The 22822-nt window shown below is 41.0% G+C and overlaps 1 protein-coding gene across 3 annotated transcripts in view; it reads right to left on the bottom strand.

Annotated features, from left to right (window-relative positions):
* Positions 1–22822, bottom strand: part of MPPED1 (metallophosphoesterase domain containing 1) — a 64894-nt gene that overhangs the window by 20589 nt on the left and 21483 nt on the right. For 2 of the 3 annotated variants that reach the window (XM_074872165.1, XM_074872166.1), the window contains exon 4: positions 8700–8921. In XM_074872165.1, the coding sequence (XP_074728266.1) occupies positions 8700–8921 (222 nt within the window). Of the gene's footprint in view, positions 1–8699; positions 8926–22822 lie in introns of all 3 variants that reach the window. The other variant, XM_074872167.1, reaches the window with a different exon arrangement.

Raw genomic sequence — 22822 nt, forward strand, 5'->3', positions numbered from 1 at the left:
TTAATAATATACAACTAATAATTACTGCCCAAGAAAGGACTTTTTTCTACTGAGCTAATTAAACCAAAGCAAGATATTTTTCGACTGCTCTCAAATTTAACTAAAGCTAGGAACATTGCAGCAAAACAAGTAAAGGCAAATCCGCACTCAAAACCAGAAGTCCAAAGCCACGCCGAGCGTTCAGACGTTACAGGACGCCGGCCTTGCCCAACACCGTGCTGTGAAATCAATGTCACTCTGGTGAGCATCCAGCACACGCACACACGCGCTGGGCAACGTCCTGCGCACCTGTACGGGCACAGCGGGAGCCCCGCTGCCACATCCCCAACACACAAACAGGTACAAGCAAGCAGCACGCAAAGGGTTCACTTACTGCTTTCCCTCCTCTGTGACTACTCTAGGATTGAACTGCTCCAGGCTCCTCAGCCCTGGGCAATGTTGGGAGGAAATTTTACTTGAGAGAAAACATTTTCTGGAACGTTCGTTAACAAGAAAAGAAAAAAAAAAAGAGAGATGCTAAACTGCTGTGACTTTAAAAAAATCTTGTGGGAAACGGAACAATTAAATTTCTCAGGAGCACATAGTAAGTAGAATTTATCACATTGGTCTGACTGATGGGATTTATGGGCTACAGTAGATGTAGATCAGTTTACATTTTCATTCGGTCACATACCTATGGCAGAGTTTGATTAGTTAATAACAACTCTGTCCCTTTAACATGCTATGGAAAATTCACTTGGAGTCTGAGAAATTTTTATTTTGTTCCACACACCTTTTTTTTTTTTCAGCAATGTTAATGATTCTTGCTAACTCATTTCAGCCACTTCATTTGTACTGCAGTGTTCATTAAAAAGACCTCTCCTGATTTCAGTCCGATTGCTCACATGAGCAGCAGCACCTGTATACCTCAGTGGTGTCTACTGAAGGAGACTCACATTTCCTGTATTTCCAAGTCATGTAAAAAAAACCACTTTCTGAGACATGTTTATCACATGAAATGCACCATTTTTAGCAAAGTGCCGTTGGTAAAAAAAAAAAAAAAAGAAAAAATGAGGAGAAAAAACAATCCAGTGATCTGCTTCTGATGTTAAAACAGCCAGAATGCACTCTTAAGTCTCACTTTCCGCCACTGAAAAACCTTTCACACTTCAGGAGTTCAATATCTTACATTTCTCCCCACCACCTTCCCTGAACAGCTGAATTTAATAGATCAAAAGCATTTTGCAGGAAAAACCATTCTTATGATCTTCCATATGCTGCAAACTAAACTACAGTGTATTGTGGTTTTAAGTGTTTTTAGGAGCAGCACTTTCCAAAATGGAAAATGGTTTCTGATAAGTATGGAAGAGGAAATAAAAATATCACTCCAGCATTCTATTAAAATACAATTAAACCTGTATCTATGTGCCTCAGACTGTTAATTAATATATTTTAACAGGATGATGAATTTTCCTTTCTCTCTTCTAAACACGTTGCTATTTCTTACACATCTGTCACATCTTACCTACCACCTTTTACTGAATGCCTGACATAAAACATCTTCAGCATTTTAACCACAGTAATGCAGCCACATCAGGCAGGCTTAGATGCCAACCTTCTCCCCAAAATTTCTGAATTGCATCAATTCTAAATAACAAGTGGAGCCTATTATTCCCACTCATGATTCTCATTTTCTTCAAGAACCATGTCAGTCTACCTAAATTATTCACTTATATTTCCTACCTCAAACTCACTAATTGAAAAAGCTGCGAATAGTTCCCAACTTCAAAAATCAGGGAACATCTACCATTTTTACAACATACTTCTGAGCAGCCAAAGCCCAGCACTCCGGAATACATCCACATCCAGCACCTCCACATCCGTCCATACAGAACGGTAGCACTGACAAAGCTAGACATGAAAACAAGCCACCTGCTCAAAAATCTACTTAATCTGAGGTTTGCAAGAATTTTAGAGTGGTATTTTATTGCTTTAGAAAACAGTACAGAAGCAATTGCACTTCAGTTATTTGTATTTTTATCTTTTGACCAAGTGAGGGTGCAGAAAGAAGAGAACATAGGAGGATCAGCTATTTTACTTAGAAAAACTTCTAGTATGGTTTCATCCAATAACACAGATTTTTGAGTCCCTATATACTTCAGTCATGTGCAAGGTCCTGAATAGTTTTTTTGCAGATCTGGAAGGGGGCATAAGGCCTAAGAATCAGAGTGGTCACTCTGAGACAGAAGTTACTATTTTCTGTGATTTTTACAGGGAGTGAAACCTGCAATATAACATCTTGCACTGCTGCTGCTGCTGCTCTATCTGGAAGCCACACACCCAGCTTGGGAGGTATATTATGTTAAATGAAGTCAATATTTTATTTTAATACAGTTTCATTTTAATTGATGTTCACCTCAATGACTGTAAAGATTTGTACAAGGTCTGGGAAAGTAAACATTAGATGATTCATCACTGGCAAAATGAAAGCGTGTCCCTCTCATGAAATGAATCTATAAATCTTTGCTACATTATTTTACTGATGGAAACTGAGTTCAGTGAGGAATGAAAGAGACTATTATAGCTGTTCTTGAAAAGATGGAGGAGGAAGGCACTGGAACGGAGACCTAGGGTATGGGTGGCCTGGAGTCTGCGAGAACAAAAATAAGTCTGCCTGATCTTACCCTCTGCCTGCTCTTTGAAACTACCCCAGTTACACGTGGAAGTCACCAGTCTGTCTATCCAAAGCACGCACGCGCACACACACAAAGACGAGAGAACATTTGAGGAGTATAACAAAGTCACCTACTTTGTAATGAAAAAACAAATCAGACAAGAAAACAGACGAGAGTTCCACCTCCTGATCACGCTGGACAATACAGCTTGAGTAAAGACGCTGGGCTGCATACTGGAATAGCACAGACTGCTGCAATGCACCAAGAGAAGGGCCATCGGGGAACAGATTTCCAGCCTTCACATTAAAGTGGGATGGTGATTTGGAGAATAAGCCTCCTGTCAAGGGTGCTTTGGGCTGAGCTGGTGGCAGACACTCACTAATGCAACCTACAGGTTGATGCCTTGTACACTGGAAGGAATTCATCCTCTCTGACACAGCCAGAGCTCACTGGATGGCCGTCACCCAGAGCACTAAGCTTAGTAAAAACAAACGAACAGAACAAAACCACCCCCCACATACACACCCCTAACTTTCTTCACTCAGTTCCCATTATCTGAACAAAAACGCTGTACAAGAGCTGTTAGCCCACATGTAAACATGCGGGGGCCAGATCTCATCAACGTCCCATTGGAGAGAAGCTACAAAAAACCCAGGAGTCCAGCCCGGGCGCCTGTCACTTCAGGAAAAACGGTCACAAATGTCTTTCTAGGCTGGTATTAATCTTTGCTCTCCCATTTTCCCTGACTGGGAAATGAAAGTTTCTGAAGTTCCAGATGGCCTATAACAAAAGAATGAAGAGGAAATGAGAATACATAGACACTAGAAAAAACTGTAATTCTGTAAAAAGAAAAATGAGGTTCTGTTTCACAGGAATAGATCCCTCCAGATAATCAAAGCCAAGCAAAAATCTACTCTCTGGATAATGAGTCTGGAGGCAATCTTATCCTAAAGGGCTTCTTTAAGCTATCCAGGCCAATATGTCATTTAGAATAATGAAATTGTCACATGTTTGGCAAGAAGGCTTTGATTGTCCCTTCCTTTCCCACACTGTGGAAAATGAAAAAAGCACTGACAGAGATAAAATGCTCTCCTGCCACCTTGTATGCCTGTCTGAAAGCGGGAGGACCAAAGTTTCTCCTGCAGTTGTGTACAGTGGCATTATGGAAATTCAGTGGCTAGGAAGAAGACGTTTTCCTTCTCCCACTTGCGTGTCAAGTAAGATGTGTACTCTTACCCTGTCCTTAATGCACAATAATCCACCTTTTAACAGAAAATGCCATGGAATTCCTGCCATTTTGCCCAAGATCAGAGCATACACACAGAATACCTGTTCTTCTGCAGATGCACATCTCTTCTGTAAATCTGAAGCAGGGGTGCAATATTAAGACATCAGGGAAACAGCCAGTATAACCTTTGCCAGACAAACAGCTTCTGATTATTGATGAGGAGTCAATTCATTAGTCTTCAGGTCTTATCATTATTTATTGCATGCAACAGGAGAACAGAAAGACGAGCTACTTACGCACTGAGCTGCAAAAAACTCAGCGGAAAAAAACATGTAGTAGGGCAGAGTCCATGAGGGAAACCTTGTGCAGCAGAGAAGCAGAGGCAGCAACACTCAGGATCACACGTGCAAGTATGAACCTCAGAGAAGTGTTCTCATGTTGATACAAGAATGTACGTGCACCTTTGCAGGCATTTATTTTTACATGGCAATTCTGAATAATGACAATAAAAGGAACAATATATAGTTGACTCATTCGGCAGGCACAGCAGATCCTGTGCACTGACTGTATCAGGGGTTTTTGTGCAAACACAGTGTGTAATTGTGCAATTAAAATCTTTAGCAGTGCAGAGGCACAAGTAGACTGTATAGCCTATCTTCATTCCAGCTGTAGCTAACACTGAAACTCTTACCTGCAAAATAATAACACATTGTGGGGGTAATTAATTATAATAGAAGGCTGAAAATCTATATTGATTGAAAATCTGCAATACTCACTAATCATTTATTAAAATGGTTCCAAGAACGATGTTGTCATAGAGATAATACCCAGTCTGATGACACAGAAAAGACCTCCTGCTTCAAATCCAAAGTCAGATTTTTGCTACTGGCCTCCTGACTTCCAAACCACCTGCTGGGACCATCTACTGCTTGTAGGGAGTTTGATACCGACAGCAAAGCTCCCTATCGTAAGGACTTCGTTGATACCTGTTCATTTCAGGTGTCTGCAATGGACCTTTGCAGACCTTCAGTCCAACCTCCCACTCCCTACTGTAGCTCACCACCGCAAATCTGGTCAGCCACGACTGTCTTGAAAACACCTAAGGATGGATTCTCTGCCACCCCTCCAGTGTTCCTGCTTGCTGTATTACTTAGAATTATTTGGGTTATTCTATCTGCCAGTCTGACTTTTCTCATAGCAGTCCAGAATAAATCAGGGTACTTTCCAACCAGAAAGACTACTTCCAGGTCTGTGAATATGTTCTGGCTATGTTCTGGGTTTTCGTGAGATGAAACCAGATTGCATCTTCCTGTACCTAGCTTTTTATGAGAAAAAAAAAAAAAAAAAAAAGGTGTCCAGGCTTTATACGGGAAAAAACCCCAATGGTTCCCAGTGTCTGGGCTACACTAGAGGGAAGCACGTTGCATTCTTACTGGTGCCCTGCTCCTCCAGGTCTGGCAGCCAGCTCTGTATGGTGCACTGCCAAAAGCATCAACCCCCTAGGCCACACATGGCCACCCTTAAAATTCAAGACTGCTCTGGACACATTTCACATCTTGGTATTCCCGTTTCTCACGAAGCATCTAATGTTTTTATACTCCTTTCCCTCATCATCTATACTGATAATTCATAGTCCAAGATACTGGTGTTGCAAATACTAATTCCTAAAGAGCAGCTTTTGTGCTTTGCAGCTTGCATTTCAAAATGGCTGCTCCCCGCTTGATGATAATACTAGCGTAATTAACATTTAAGGCAGTTAAATTTTCGTGAGTGAGTAGAGGCTCAATCTGGCACTTGAAATCTTGCCCTTGGAGCCCAGGAGAGTTAGAGCACTGCTTTCTGAAACAAAACAGTGCCCCATTTCTTCCATGCAATTAAAAATAGCCACTGAGTTTTAGATAATAACAGAGGTCAAAATACCCAAGTGCTATTGAAAATGTTTAACCACACACCAATGGTACATATTTAAAAGGCCTTAGAGACTGGCATGTTACGCAAACCAATCAAGCTCTCATGGTTTACCCTGCAACTAAAACATCTTAAGCAGAAGTACAATCTAATTGTGTGCAGGTCACATACAAACCCACAGACTGCTACAGGTAAGCACACTAAGTTAATACTGGTTGGCACTCGCACAGACCTTACTCCAGCATTCTCAAAGCACTCTGCAACTATTGATTAACCTGTTTTATAAAGGAGGGATATCTCCAGCTTGTACTTATTTTTACACAGGGGAAAGTAAGACAGAAGGTCAGGGCTGTAACCAGAAATGGAAAGGCAGGATCTGGGGCCCCAGTCTTTCCATTTCTAGATAGCTCACCTTCTCCTTAGACAGAGTCACGTATGGACAACAAACATAAATTGTGAGTTCCCCGATTGAACAAATCCATTCAAAAAGCTAGATGCATATTTTCAAGGCTGGAAAAGAAAATTATTTTAGGATACTGAACAAGCAACTGCATGAAATTCAGCTTTCTTACTGAGTTCTGAGATCTTAAAGAACTCTGCATTTTGAAGTCTTGATTAGGTTCATAAGCATTTTCTGAAGGACTGGCTTCATGATGCAAGGGGAAAAAAAGATTCACCATGGAAAGTTCTCCAAAGTTCTGTAGTTTTTTAGAGATTACATTACTATGATGTAGAAAGAAACAGATTGATTCCCCAGAGAGGCTATGACAAACCTCTCTTTTCAGGGTGAATGAAATCCAGAAACAAAAAGAAATGCTAAAGAACAGTAGTGATCAGTAGGCACAGACTTGTACTACAGCCTTCAATCTAGCAGGCAGCTAGTTTAACCCACACAAAATAGCTGCTTCTCTTCTGAAGTTTTCTGACTGGTGGGCTGGCTGATGCGACTTTGTTACTTCTGCATCTGCTGTTCTGATAGACTAATGAAGAGCAACTTATTACTGCTATTATTGTCGGTGTTGCTGCTTCCACTGGACATGACACCCATCAGCATGGAAACTTCATTCAGCATTGCATAATGACAAGCAAAAACCCAGTTTGGCTGGAAGACTTTCATCAAGACTTTCTCCCATATGGAGTAAGCAAAGATCTTCGAAGGACCTTACAACACTCATCTTCCTGGACCATAAGGGGGTGGGAGATGAGTTAGCAACACTGTGAAACATGTAGTGTGGAAGTTGAGATATAACCTGGAGATGCATAAAGATGGAAATCAATCTTTTCTCATGCAGAATAGGTCATGCCAGATAGCTTAGACAACTTGTGCAAAATGACAGGATTAGCGCACAAAGGGAATGCAGCAGATCTGATTTTACAGAAACATTATTTATGGGTTAGTGGGTGGACAAAAGTTTTCTCAACAGATTTTTACAGATCTAATCATACACAGAAAGTTCAAATGGTTTCCTTTAGCCTCCACTTTGTGCTACTTTATAGATAGTGTTTTGCTTTAATTTATCTAGACTTTAATGAGACTCTTGGAACTTTACTGCCTGGAAAATTATTACTGACACTGGAAATATGGTGCCTGGTTACGAATATTGCAATGAAGATATGAAGTTGCCAGACATATTGTAAACAGAGCATAATTACAGTATTTACAGTTGAACATCAAAATGGGAAGAGATGCCAAGTGGCATTTCTCAGAAGTTAATATTGGGACTGATACCATCTAATATCTTCCCTAATAATTTGGAAAATAAAGTAAATTGTACATTGATTGAATACAAAGTAGACACGAGAGGAAGATGAACTACAACACAGCAGGTGGGTAGGTTGAAAAAAACCCAGAAAGATCTGGAGATTTAAGAGGGAGAGAGAGAAGGGTGCATTTAAGAGGGAAGCGATTTAATGTAGACAAATGTAGAATAATAAGCTCAGAGAAAATTAACACCCATCTCAAGTAACCAAATGGGAAAATGCCAATTTTCATTAAAAAAAAAATCCAAGAGATTTCACAGTTTATTCACACTGAAAATTCACATTGGGGTATATGCATCAGGTTTGACAACTTGTTTGCTACATTCCAGCCTGATGTGATTTTAAAAGGAAGAATAACAGATTCCCTGAAAAACCTGCCTTTTAAAAAATATTTTTACTTATTTTAAATGTATACTGAATGCTCATAAAAGACCCAATTTACAGTCCTGTTAGCAGAAATAACATAGCAGTAATGTAACATAAGTAAGAGGCACAGAAGCAGCACATACGAGGTCCAAGGTGGAGGTCAGGAAGCCAAAGCCCCTCTGTCTCCAAGACTGTCAAGGAGTTCTAAGTGTTCACTCTGTGCAGTAGAGCAAAATCCATGAAATACCAGGTTGCCACTGATTTGCTGACTTCAATTTAGAAGCTCAACTATACCTGGAGGAAAGTTATTACTGTGTAAAAGAAAGTAAGATTCTGAGAGATATTTAAAAAAAACAATCCTAAACAAATACCGAAAGAAGCTTGCTGCGTTAAATGACTCAAATATTATCTGTAGGATGGAAATTGTCAGAAGAACGTACCCTTGCAATAAAATTAACCTGTAACCACATAAACTCACTAAGTACAGAAAACATCTTTTATGACACAAAAGCCCCCTGCATGGACTATGTTAGAGAACTGCTCCTGGCTGAGAGTTTAAAAAGCACACTATCTTCCCCATCGTTATTTGGTTAACAATACCCATAGTACAAGTACATTACTTTGTCACAGGAATGATTCACAAGAAAATATTAAAACTTTACCAAACTGAGTATTACTTTTCTTCCTAGCACAGCAATCTAAATATAGCTGATGCATACGAAATGGCTGATGTGATAGCAATCAACAGTATTTTTTTTATGTATGCTTAAAAACCTGCTTACCAAGGGGAGCCATATATTCTGAATCCCCTCACCGTCACTTCAGAGTCTTGAAGATAGATGCAGTTTGTTAGAAGAGACTGTACATTTTCATAGCTCTCTGGCTTCAGCTTAGAAACAGAGGGGAAATAGTAAAAGTCCTGCTTGATTAAGTCAGCCATGAATTCCTGGTCAAAGGTCAATTCATGATTTCCTGCTATCACAATCTTGTATTCATAGGGCAGGCTACCTAAAACAGTGAAAAACAAACAAATTACTTGTTTTATGGAAAATGTGATAAAAGAAAACAGACAAACTCACAAACTATTATCAGTTCCTATAATATGCTCACATATTTGAAACCATCAAGCACATCCCTGCGATGTGTTACTGTAATTCCTGGTGATTCCAGGTAAATGACATTACTGTCTTTTTCAGGGCACGCTAGGATTTAGCACGCTTAGCGTTAATGTGTTGAAACTACTTTCAACTCATCAACCTTAAAAACCAGTCTGCAGACTTCTGCTCTGCTATTTACTTCTAGTTAATTGCCATTTGTGCTGCAAGTATCACTTACTGTGACAGTGATGGTAGTCCTCTGACAGAAATTAGGGTTCAAAGAAGATCGGCCGTAACGCTCCATGAGCTAACGTCGGCTCTCTTCTCCCAGAGCTGTGGTCTTTAGCAGCTTGTACTGAGGAGGTCTTACAGACTCGGCTCTTGGGTTAGCCAGAGGGGTCTGCTGCCCGCTTTGCCCTGACATTAAGATCAAGCCTTCAAGCAAGACAGGGATTGGGTTTAGCTGTCAAAACTCCACATCCCACAGAAAAGTCTCGCAGTTTGCCTCTATCCCATGTCTTTTCCTGCTCCATTTGCTCAGTGACTTCCTTAGATCCATGGACTATAATTTAAAGTGACTCATGTTCAAGAATATTTTACAACCCGTATTTAGTGAAAAACCTTACAACAACCTCCTGCTGAAGGCAAGAATATATATGCCCACACACGTGGGTTCTTCCTGAGAGCAGCACTGCAGCAGCAACTTTCCACCTGACTCCGTGTTTGGTTATCAACTGGATTCTGCCCTTGCGAGCACGCACCACCTCTCTCAAAAAGCTCAACAGAGACCTTCTAAGTATATCCGAGAGGAAACAAAGACAGAAACTGCGTAAAGCTGCATTCATTGGCTTTGCTTCTGCACTATTAATTTACATCAGGATGAAGACAGAACAGGAGATTGGGATCAGAAAGAAATATTTTGCTGAAAATGAGACCCACCTTGCATGGCAGCAGTCTTGTCATTTTTTATTTTAAAAATGTATTGTTGATAACGTAGAAACCTTTAGTGATGACCCCAAGACTAACCTAGAGAAGGATATTTAGGGAATGTAGAACACCAGTCCGTATGCAGTGGCAAAAGTTGGCACGAGTAGGACTTCAGAATAAAATGCAACAGCGTGATTCAGAGTTACAGAAACAGAAGAGAGAGAACAGGGCTAGCCCAGAGGAGATGCCACATGGCTGAACTCATTATTTGCCAAACGAAAAGATCTGGGTAACTGAAGTGTAAGTTTCGGACACTTGTAACAGCTGTATTAGTAAAGTTGATTGTACAGGTTCCAGTCTTTCCTGTGGACCCAATACACATGGGCCTTTAGAATATTTATTAACAGGAACTCTTTTCAGGTGTTTATAATTACACCTTGAATGTTGGAGATTCAATTACTGACCTGAAAGACTACTCGACATGTAAATTTTGTCATTTTTGCTTCAGAAATGCTTCGCATTTTGCAGATGTGTACTCACCCTCCACAAGTCTTCCGCGTGTGTGCACACATACACACAAAGTTAAAACGTTACTTACATCTACAGTATGTATGGGCATCTACAGGCCTTAAAGCATTCTTGGGAAACAGGAAAATAAAGAAATCCCGTATACTGCAATATTGTTAACAATTCCATTTGTATTCTGTTTTGTAAATCTTTTCCAGCTCATCTGATCCATCCATCTAGCAGCCAAGAACCTGTGCGAGCTGGTTATAGTTGTTGCTTCCACTAATGTATTTATGTCATGTTGCTGTCTGTGGGTGTTACTTAGGCAAATTAGCAAATTACTCTAAATGTACAGTTACATTTATTATAGTGGCGGCCAGAAGCGCTGCTGTAGTTACAGGTCTGTCAGCTTTTCAATTAGCAACTGTGTTTTTGATGAGTTTGCAGCTCAGGTTTTCTTCTTTCATTCCATACCAGGCGGCAGCTTGCTAAACCTATTTCCCTCTCTTTGTCTCCTCAAGGCCTCTCTACCCTTTAAATCTTAATTTTTTATCTAACAGCTATTTTTTTTCTGCTTGCAGATAAATTTAACAATATTTTGTTTAAACTTTGTTCCTTGGAAGACCTCAGAACATGCTTCACTTTTTAGAGCAAGTGCTCTCAAAGCGCAAAGTCAACCTTAGGTACAAATCCTTGCAAGCTTGTTCTTGACTGGGCACCGCTGTCACGAACTCTACGTGAGAGACCCCAGTGGAGCGGCTGCAGATGAAGACCCTCAGCTATCAGACCACAACACTGATTACACATTTCCCACCTTCCCTGCTTGCAGTGGATCCACACTCTAGTCCGCACGCAGAAATGGACACCAAATGGAAAACACCTTTGCACTAAAGCATCATCCTGCTACCCCTGACCTCAGAGGGACCGACACCACCTTACTGCAGCAAGGCCACAATCAGGGGTGTGTCAGCACAGTCCTGAGAAATGCTGAATGTTTCAACTGCATTTACAGCATCAGGATCCACCAAACATTTGCAATATCTGACCAATATTTATCTGAAAACTACCTTAAAGCAGGCACACCTTCCAACTTCTGACCTACAACTTCTTACTTTTCCTTTTTTTATACTTTCTTATTCCATTATGTTCTTCCATCCCTCGGCACAATTTGTAGCCTTGGACCAAGACCTCCCCAAGGCCACACAGCCTAATAGCAGATCTAGAGCTGTTTCTACATGTGTCCATAGCTTTAGAACAACCACTTCTCCGTCTATTGTTTTGTGTGCCACCAGCTCTCCATCAGAGATAATTCAAACACTTCCAGGCTGACCAGTTTACTCCCACACCTGCTAGTGGGTAGAAAAGACACCAGGCGTATTTCCTGTCCCTTGTTAACCAAACAGAGCTGAGAAAGCTGAATTCCCACTCATGCAGGTTTTCATGGCTTCTTCTAATAATTGCATTTTGCTAAGAAGGATTCCTACCAAAGACAGCAGCAGCTACAACGTACTCAATGCAGGGGGTTCCTTTTGTCTTCCATTTACAAACTCCATGAAAACAAGCCTTAGTAAAGGCACTGGCTAACATTTTCATTTGCTAAGCTGTTTTCTTTTTTTTGTTTTCTTCTTCTTCTCCTTTTCTAAAATAGCCATATGCTAAACATTAAGCTCCTGGACTGCTCATCTGTGTGGGCACCAATGGTACCACTACAGTGACCTTGAGCGTGCCAAGGGTGACCGACAGCCCTGAGGTAATGCTTGAGGGGGATGCAACCCTGGTGGTACCTCCTCAATCCTCCCAGCAAGGGGGGTCCCTGCATCCCACAGGCAACAGGACGCTGCGTGGCTGGTGCTGCAAGCAGGGCTCCAGCCCCGATGACCACAGGACCCTTTCTGAAGAACAAGGACTGCCACGTAGGGATGGCACGGCCCGGGCAAACCGGGGCAAGGCTGCCTCTGCCAGCAGGTTCACTGATACAGTGGGAAGAGTTCTCAGTTTGGTGTGTTGAGGAAGGGTTGTCATGCTGTGAAGTGAAGGCAGGGAGGCAGTCGGGGAGCAGCTGAGGGACAACAGGATGGCGAAGGCTCTTGCGCTACCCTTGTAAAAGCGGCCTCGCACGCACACACGGCATGGGGTACAACCAGAAGGAAGAAGTCCTGGCATAGTGCAGAGCTGTGACATCTCTGAGATTATGGAGACGTGGTGGGATAGCTCACCTGTCTGGCGTGCTGCAGTGGATGGGCACGTGCCTATTGCCCGTCTACCAATCACCTTTGAAAAGGCAGAGGGATTGGAAAAGTTCCCAATGGCTGGAAAAAGGCAAATGTCCCACCTATCCTCAAGAAAGGCAAGAAGGGGAGTCTGGGGAACTACAGGCCATCAAGCCTCACATCAGACCTGAGAAAATCATGGAACAAATCCCCCACAGGGCAATTTTCCAAGCACGTGAAGGTCAGGAAAGTGACTGGGAACAGCCATCATTGATTTAACATGGGTAAACCATACCTGACTAACCCAACTGCCTTCTACGAGGAGATGACTGGCTCTGTGGGTGAGGGAAAGCACTGGATGTCATTCACCTTGGTTTTAGTCTTTGACCCAATCTCCCATAGCATCCTTATAGCCAAATTGGTGAGATAAGGATGGATGATAAGGCGGGTCGAGTACCACCTGGAATACTGGGCTCAAAGGGCCAGAATCAGTGGTGCCAAGTCCATCTGGCAGTCAGTCACCAGAGGTGTCCCTCAGCTAGAGATGCTGGGGCCAGCACTGCTTCCCTTCTTTACCAACAGGCTGGATGATCCGATGGGCTGCACTTTCCTCGGGTTTACAAACACCACCAAATTAGGGGTGGGGATCTGCCAACCCACTCTGGAGGGCATGTCTGCTCTTCAGAGAAACCTCCAAAGGCTGGAAAAATGGGCTGACAGAAGCCTTATAAACTTCATCAAAAGCAAATGTCCTCCACCTTGGATGGAGTAACTTCATTCAACAAGACTCAGCAGTGTGTCTTTGGCAAAGACAGCCAACCGCACCCTGGCCTATATTAGTAACACTGAAATCAGCTGAACAAAGTGATCTTTCTCCTCTGTTGAGCACTTGTGAGACCACGTCTGAAGTGTGGCGTCCAGTTCTGGGTTCCTCAGTAAAAGGACAAACTGAAGCAAGTCCAGCACAGGGCTGCCAAGATGGTTGGGGAATGTGGCATACAGGGAGAGGCTGAGACCAGAGTCTGTTGAGCGTGGAGAAGATGAAGGGAAGAACTCGCTGCCATCTGCGGCTACCTGATGTCAGGGTAAAGAGAAGGCATAGCTAGGTTCTTCTCAGAGGTGCACGCAGATACAAGAGGCAACAGACACAAGTGGGAACATGATATAAGGAAAGAGTTTTACCATAAGGATGGTCAAAAAGTGGAATAGGTACCCACAGCAGCTGTGAAATCTCCACTCTTGGAGATACTAAAACTTCAACTGGACAAGGTTCTGAGCAGCCTGCTCCAACCAGGCCTGCTCTGAACAGGAGGTCGGACTCAATGACCTCCAGAGTCCCCTCCATCCTGTGTGATTCTAGGTTGAGTCTACACTGGAAAACAAACAAGAATTGTAAAGAGCCTGCAATGCTGAAAGAAATTAAAAACTCATTTCGTGTTGTGATTCTAATGGAACAAATCTATGGTAGACAAGCAATTTAACAGGACTAGAGAGTATGTTCCATTAACTTTGGTATAAGTTTCTTGTACTATCCATTTAGCAGATGAGTAGGACTAAATACCCAACTGATAGCCAATTAACATTTGATGCTAGCATATGGTTTTGCTGGTGGGCAGGTAGCAAACTTGGTATTAATACAGAAGCTCTACGTATACAAAGATATTAAAGAAAATTTATGGCTGTCACAGGAATTCTGCACACATATCCAGGACAAAATTCATTCCCCAGTAAAATTAAGGCAGCAAGCATGTAAGAAATAAATCTGCCCTTCAGGAGTGCCAAGAAACACATGCAAGAACATATGCTGTGGGAGTCAAAGATGTATTTTCAAACCAAAAAGAAGGAAAAGTTATGAATCTGGGGGGAAGTTACATTTTCTTCCTGATCTCTTGTTTTGACTAGCCAAAACAAGAGAAGCGGCTTTGCCCAAAGACCAGGGATCCCACTGTTCTTGGCACCTGAGAAGCTTCTGCTAAAACAGCCCTATAACCTGGAGACGAACTACAACTAGAATGGATTGGAAAATACAGTTTTCTGTATTAAAATTATTAAAATACCACTTGGATGGAATGGGATATATTTGGAAATTCATGTAGTGATTCTGACATTACCAAGGAAACAAAATGAAGCAAAATGCCAGTTTAAAATATTTTGGGGTGAATAAAAATTTCATTTCTAAGCAAAATTTCACCATTTTTTTTCTAAAATAAGGTTTTTTTTCCCTCCCATAATGTCTAACTTGCAAGAAATTAAAATTACTTTCCTTCATAATCAACCTCTAGCCACTTCATCCTATCTGGATTTGGAATCAACAGAATCATTTACACATCAAAATGCTGTCAGAAACACACTGGCTCCAGTTCAGTCCCAGGCTTGAGGGCTTTCTCATTCAGGCCACATCCAATTTTTGCCTTCTGCCAGTTTGGAGTGGGGCTCCAAGCCACCATCCACTCTTTCAGTCTCTATCTTAACATGGGATGAGAGATTTTTCCCTTCCTTTCCCTCTCTGCTACATCATTCCTGCCTCATTTTTCCCTCTCCTTTGCTTTTTTTAATCTCCCCCTGTATGCAGAAAAATGGTGGAGACACATTATCTTGCACTTAATTTAGCAGGTTTAGCAAAGGGTATCTTTTTCTTACAGAATCAAAACTTGCAGAACTATGATGCTTTAGACTTCTGTAGGCTTGTCTCTCAATATCCCTCTGAAAATGCCCAACAGATTCAAAAGTCATTTATTATATTCAGCAGAGGAGTAAAGGCCTCAAAGACAATTATGTTCCCTCTGAGCTTCCTGAAAGTAAGTGTCTAAGCAGACTAATGCCCGGTCTGAAGGAGAGCCTTCAGAGGAATGAGACCCCTTAGGTCTCCTCTTATGAGACACCAAAGAACCCACAGAAGGTCTACGAGACAAAATCCAAGAAGACAGGCAGCAGTGGTTCTGCTCCCAGAACAACTCATCACACAAAAAATTCTGCCCTAAATCTCCTAAATCAATGTAATTTATTATTCTTTGAGATTATTTTACTATCAAAAAGCCTAGGATGTCATACTTATCTTATATATAGCCAGATGGTATTATCATCTTACTAACTTCTTAGCTACATGCAGGGAGTTTTTGTCAGTTAAGGCAAGCCCTCCTCAGAAAGCTTCTTAGTCTTTGTTTGCTTAGTATAAGAATTTGATAGTAGTTCTGGCAATATAACATGTATAAGAATATATATATATTGTTTAGCTAGTAACATCTTTGTTTCTTCCTTTCATTACTGTAGATTACTAATTAAGAAAATCAACTGAACTTGTAATTTTTTGCATGTTTATGTACCAATTACAAAATTATTACAGCAATTCTTAACTTCTAAACTACAGTAGGTCCTTTTTATGGTGAACATAATTTTTACAAAATAACTTGAAATGCTGGGGAACCATTACTTGAACTACAAACTGCATAATGCAGAGCACGGAACAGGGTGCCTTTGTTTGCTATTTCTCTGCATCTGAGTTTGTTCACAGTAGAATTCTGTGTGCTTAAAGGTTTGTCCCATTCTATCCGAAAGTTTTCTCCCTAAATTAGATCAACGCTGCAAATAATTCAAAAGCAAATGCATGATGTTTATACTCCAGGCTCCTCTTGTAGTAAGAGGTTCAACATCTTTATCAACCGGTGACCTCCGTTGCAGCTCACAATTGTCATCAACTTGCAACTTCACCAAGATAAATGCAAACTTGTACAAGCAGATGTGCTTTGCTTCTCTTCTGGTATTGTACTGAGCAGAATTTTTAGTATTCATTAAAAGCAGTGACAATCATATAAGTGCCCACTTAATGCTTTTTCCCTCTCATTTCAACCTTTCAGAATACAGCAGTGAGTGATATAGTAAAAAGACTGCATAACTGTCTCAGATTGCTTTTTACCATCTCTTTGACAGTTCTGTGTTTAAACAGTGGGGCTGATGTCTGGGAAATTCACATTAACATACTTTTTGTATGGTGTGTAATCTGGAATAACATTGTAAATGAACACTCCCTCTTAAGTCATCTGTAACCTGCTAGCTCGAGACATTCTTGCATTGTAAAAGGCAGTAATTATATCAAACACTAAAACAGCAAACACATACAATACTGCTCACATTTGCAAAACAGGATTTCTTAAAATATATAGATGAAGGCAAATCAAACTAAAAAATATCTGATAATAGTCCAACTTAGGCTCTTTGATATACTGTGTTTTATACACACCCACACACAGGTACAATAATTGGCAAAAATTACTTCTAAAGGAAAAGTGGCTTCCTTTTACCCTGGTTTATTTAATTACCCTATAATTATGCAGAACCAACCCAAGGCATGCTGCAAACTAGGCCATTAGAGTAGCTGTAGTGAGCCAAGCCCAAAGATTATGTAGATCTGTACCTCCTGTCCACTAGTGGTCAGTAACAGACGCCTGGAAAATTGTACGACTGCAAGGTTTGCCTAGACTGAACCTTCCTTTCATACATCCCCTTAGATGGTGGCAATCGATGGTTTGAGAACCCCCAGCTACGTAAGCCACAGGGTCCATTTTCATAGATATTTTTTCTTTTTTACTTCCTGGAATAGTTATAGTCTTAAATAATGTACCTTTCTGAGGAGATAAATTTCTGCAACAGCTTTTCTGCCCTTTAGAATATTCTAATTTTGGTTTGCAACATGTATCTAGGGACAATGAAAGCAAAGGAGATAGAGAACTGTGTTAAAAAGTAGCAATTAAAAATATTGTAGACTTCCTACATGGATCTCTCTGCATGCTGATACAGATTCCTACCCAGATCTTCAGATCCCACCAAGGTGGTTTCAGTATCTCCCAGCTGTCATCTTCTGGAAGAGAAGACTACGAAGAGCTGTGTGTCATGTCACCATACGAGGTGCACGGCACTAATAACGGTGTTTAATGTTTGTGTGTAGGGCTTTGCAGTAGGTGTTCAAAGTGCTGTACTGAGAATAATTAATCCTCCCAACACATTCATGTGGTAGGTGGATCAAGCATCATTTTCACAATTTTACACGGGGGAACAATAAAGAGGCTGTCAAATCTGAAGAGGACTAACCAGAATTTGGTTGCCTGTCTTCCTCAGGCTCTTTCAAACATCTCCGCCAGAGGCAATGACAGTTCACAGAATCTGTTCCAGATCTCTGAGTTCCCTGGTTGCTCTCCGCACTTCTGGGCCACAGTGTCTCCCTAAAGCCACATTTGTGTGCTACTCTGGAAGAAGGCTGGGTATTCTTACTCACACGCTTATTTTGGGGGCCTGGGATCTCAAGATTTGTGAAAATCACAGGACACTTTTAGGTGAGTCAACCCAGAGACTCAGAATCTTGAGGTCTGGCTACTTTGCACTCCATCGGTGGCAAGAAGCAACCTCGGTATTAGTACAAGGTGCAAGAAATCCCCCAAAAGCATATGTGTGTTTGGAAGGAAGGAAGGAACAAAAAATCCTTTAGCACCTACCACTGCTAGAGCTTCTACAGCTTCTCACTGCTAGCACAGGAGGCGTCCCCGGGAAACAGCTGCTCTGGGTCATCTTCCCAATACAGGGACGTTCCCCGAGAGTCCCAGCAGGCAGTTTCACGTTCAGAAGTCTTCAGGACATACCAACTCCCCAGAGCTGGAGAAATACTGGAAGGGCGTGTTGCAGTGTGCTTCCCTGTGCTGTACTGTCTGAGCCTTAGATGTACAGACAGATCTGAGCCATCACACATTTCAGAAATGCAATATAAACCAACACTTTTTTTAGTATGCCCAGTCTTTTAAAAATGACATCTGTTCTAAATCCCTACACAGCTCAGTGTTTTTCACTGCATTTCCAAAGCCATTCTTTTGTAAATAGATAATTAGTGCTTAAATACTTCTTTCAAGGGGTTTCTACATTAACATAAAAATAGTGTAATTACCGATGGTCAAAATGGCATGACTACAATTTATAAATTCTAATTTCTTTTGCTGCTCTGAAGCTGATTTTCTTTCTTCTTCAACACAATTTTAATCTGTTTTAAATGTATTATTGAACCTAAAAATATAAAATACCTGTTAAGAGAGGAAGAAAAATAACTACCATCGTTTTGCAAGATTGAACAGTAAAGCAGAAGTAAAGCTAAGCCTACTGTTTCAGGCTTTTCTGGAGATCTTTTCTATCAAGAACTTAAAAGTAGGGATATGTCTGACCAAAATTAGCTGATTTTGTTCTACAATCTAATACTAGAAACAGGTGATTCTAGTAGTGATAGTTACTATAGCTGGGAAGGAATCTTCATTCTGAAATACTTTTTAGTCTGAAATAATAATGTTATCTTTTGAGCTGAATCTGCCCAGGCCAATTTCTGAAGTGCATGTCAAATAATTTAACCCATTTTTTGTATGTGTGTACGACATGCAAGTAAGATTAACATTTTCAGGAAAATGTTCTGAAGAGCTAATTATTGTTTTCCACTACAATGCAAAGCAACCTTCTGGTTTTTTATTTCAACTTTAGCTTGAACTTGAATTTCAACTAGGAAGACTGTCTTTGACATTGGAAAATCTCAAGCAAACACACTGAAACAACAGATATTGTAAAATGTGTTAGCTTAAGTAACCTTTCTAATCCATGCACAGAAGATAATTCTCAAGAGAGAATATGGAAGCATGTGTTGCAGCTTATATCACAGATCAGCTATTTAGTTAAATTTCCAGGGAAGTAACCCACAAGCTCAAGTGACAGTGGGTCCTGGAGCATACACAATTTGGAAATGATATTACAGACTTGAGCAAAGGGAATTACAAGAGCAAGTGAGCCAAGCAGGAAATTTCCAGTGCCAACAACATAGGAGATAAAAAATAGAGATGGATTTGGAGTCATTATTTGATGAATGCACTAAAGCAGGACACGGGTCTTTGTCCTACACATTTGATTTATATGCAGGTAGGGAACACATAACAAAACCAAAAATAATTAAAAAGCTGAGGACAAGGATAGCTACAGTACATAGTAAGCTTGATATATCTTATGATGCAATCTACCTTATCTAGCCTCGCTTACCCAGAATCATAGAATAGTTTGGGTTGGAAGGGACCTTTAAAGGCTTGTCTAGTCTGACCCCCCTCCCAGGGGCAGGGACATTTTTTACTAGACCCAGTTGCTCAAAGCCCCACCCAACCTGACTACGAACATTTTCAGTGATGGGACAACCACAACCTCTCTGGGCAACCTGTTCCAGTGTCTCGCCACCCTCACTGTAAAAAAATTATTTCCTTATATCCAAGCTAAATCTACCCTCCTTCAGTTTAAAACTGCTCTCCCGTGACCTGTCACTACAGGCCCTGGTAAAAAGTCTTCATCTTTCTTATCAGCCACCTTTACATATTGCAAGGCCACAGGAAGGTCTCCCTGGAGCCTGCTCTTCTCCAGGTTGAACACCCCCAAGGCTCCCAGGCTGTCTTCACAGCAGAGGTGTTCCAGCCCTCTGATTGTTTCCGTGGCCTCCTCTGGACCGGCTCCAACAGGTCCATGCATCTAGAAACAATTCCCCTGAACTATTTTCAGCTATTTCAAGTGATGTCATTAAAATCTCCTGGATGTACTGGAAAATTAGCATATGTTCAAAGCTGTCATACCATGCATCCTTGCAATAGCATTAGAAAGTTTCACTGGCCTCACGGCCTTCCAGAATACGTATTTTGTACTTTGTTTTTCCTGATTCTCCAAAACTGGATTTTCAAATTTGGAAGAAAAATAGAGAAGAAACTAGGTAAAAAAATGAAAATATGAAACATAAAAACAGGAGAAAGGTCAATTCAGGAAAGGAATAGAAGGAAATGGACAGGTTGGCACCACTGGCAAGCTTGGTAAACTGAGTATTCATCCCTTTTTCCCCTTCTTTTTCTAAGCTACCCTGAATAAGGGTAGCAAAATAGAAATCTGACTTGCAAAAGCACATTATGATACTGCATGACTGGGCAATAAGAGGACAGATGAAACTGAATATAAATTTATGCAGAATAATTCAAGTACTGGAAAAAAATATACCGACTATAGATACACACTGATGGGTTCTGAACTAGACATTACCATTCAGGAAAGAGTTCATAGTTATAATAAATGATTTTATGAAAATGCCATCTCATTGTTCAGTCACAGTCAAAAATGAAAACAGAATAATCCACAATACTAGAAAGGAAACGAGAACAAACTAGGAAATTTCATTATGCCAGGGGATAAACCTGTGGTGTGCTCAGATCATGTGTGGTTCTGGTCTCACCATTTTTAAAGGGATAGAGACAAAGAGGTACAAAGAGTGACACAGATGATCAAAGGCATTTAAGGACTTCTAAACAGTCTTCAGCCTGAAAAATATCTTAAGGGCAGACATGGGAAGAGCCTATAAATTCTTAAGCAGAATGAAGAATGAAACTGTTCATTTGCCTCTTCCAGTATTAGGAAACACCGAATGGAACTAGTAGGTGACAGGTTCAAAATAAGGAAAGTTCTTAACAAAATCCACATCACACTGTGGAACTCTGATGCGAGATTGTGTGAGCACTCAAAATTTGTAGAGAGGCAATTAAAAAACTTGAGAGAAGAAAAATCTATATATTAAATATAAAGTAATGTTGTGGCTCAAGAAGTCCTTGGACTGCCTACCAGAGAAAGCTGAGAAAATATGCACACCCAGTTATTACCAGCATTTACTCTCCTCCATAGAGTTAGGCATCAACCTCGCCCTAGTAAAACCTCAAATCCCTCCCTGGGAAGGGGGGAGGGGGCTTTGAGGAAAAGAAAATTGAAAGAAAACAACTAATTACTAAAAAGAACGAGGTGAAATGAAATGGAGGGCTGTAGGGGTCAAAGGATAAAAAGTCTAAAACTGGGTGCCTAAGGGGCAGACAAAGCAGAGCATCTTGGCTGCTAGCCACAGTCAAAGACGACGCTGGGCAAGAGAGACATATTATCAGAGCTGGTACAGGCCTTCCTGTGTACCCACATACAGTTAGCCTAAAAAAGAGAGAACATATTTTAGGGTATGACTCAGCAAGCCAACGTGCCTCTATTAGCACAACACTTGAGCATGTGCTCAATATAACCATAAGGTCCATGGAAGTTAATGATGGTAATGTAAAATACACTTGCATCAGACAGGCACAGAAATTTTATGTAGAGCAGAAAGATAAAATCTGAACTTGCTGAAGGGCCTCTGAAAAGATGAAATAGGCTGATAGATCAGAGCGGCACAGAGCCCAGGGGCTACGGCGGCACCGACGGCTGAAAGGTGGGAATCAGTGCTGCACATAAAGATCAGTGCAAGAGCAGGAGCAGGGAGGAAGTCGAGATCACGGGAAGGGGCAACAAACAAATAGTCTGGTGTTTACTCCAAGTCACAAACAAAGCTATAGTCTAATGATAGCAGAAGACAGATTGGACACAGAACAAAATCACGAAGCGGGGAGGTGAGCCCTGTGCTACGGGATGGAGGAACAGACAGGGAGATTCTGCGGCAGTGTAAGAACGACGGTGGAGGTCAAAGTCCGTGCCAGAGCCTGTCAATTACTCTCTCAAGAAACTAGTGAAATGTTAAGACGAGGAAGAAGGAGACCGTTGGGTAATCTGTGGGAGCTGCAAAATCATGGCAGGTACTGGCAGCAGCTGTCTAGAAAAACCAAAACTGCTGGAAGCTAGTCCCCTTCACAACACCACGGACAACCAGCAAAAACCTGACATTTCTTCTTTTCAAAGAGAACTCTTTTAACCATTCTACCATCTCCTATAGATTTTGCAAACACTCAAGATATTCAAGAGTTGATAAATTGTTCATTTAAACAAACAAAAAAAACCCTTTCAAAACAAGCTAAAGGTTCCATTTTGAAATCTGACTGTAATTTAAAAAGAAGATTACCATTTCAAACTGGAACAAAACTTTAAAATCTAGCTGAATGAAACCCATGTAGCAATGCCATATTATTTTTCTATTTGATTTTCCAGAATGCATTAAAAAATTAAGTTGGATTTTCCTTTTTTTCAAATTGCCAGGAAACTAGAAAAAAAAAAAATATCTTTAACTTGATAAATTTGCATATCTCAAAGATGCTCTTGCAAAAGTGTAGCTTAAACCACCAAGATCACCTTTTCCCAAACCACACACTACCATGAAATTGG

Source organism: Strix uralensis, chromosome 5 (genome assembly GCF_047716275.1).
Source record: "Strix uralensis isolate ZFMK-TIS-50842 chromosome 5, bStrUra1, whole genome shotgun sequence".
Taxonomy (NCBI): domain Eukaryota; kingdom Metazoa; phylum Chordata; class Aves; order Strigiformes; family Strigidae; genus Strix; species Strix uralensis.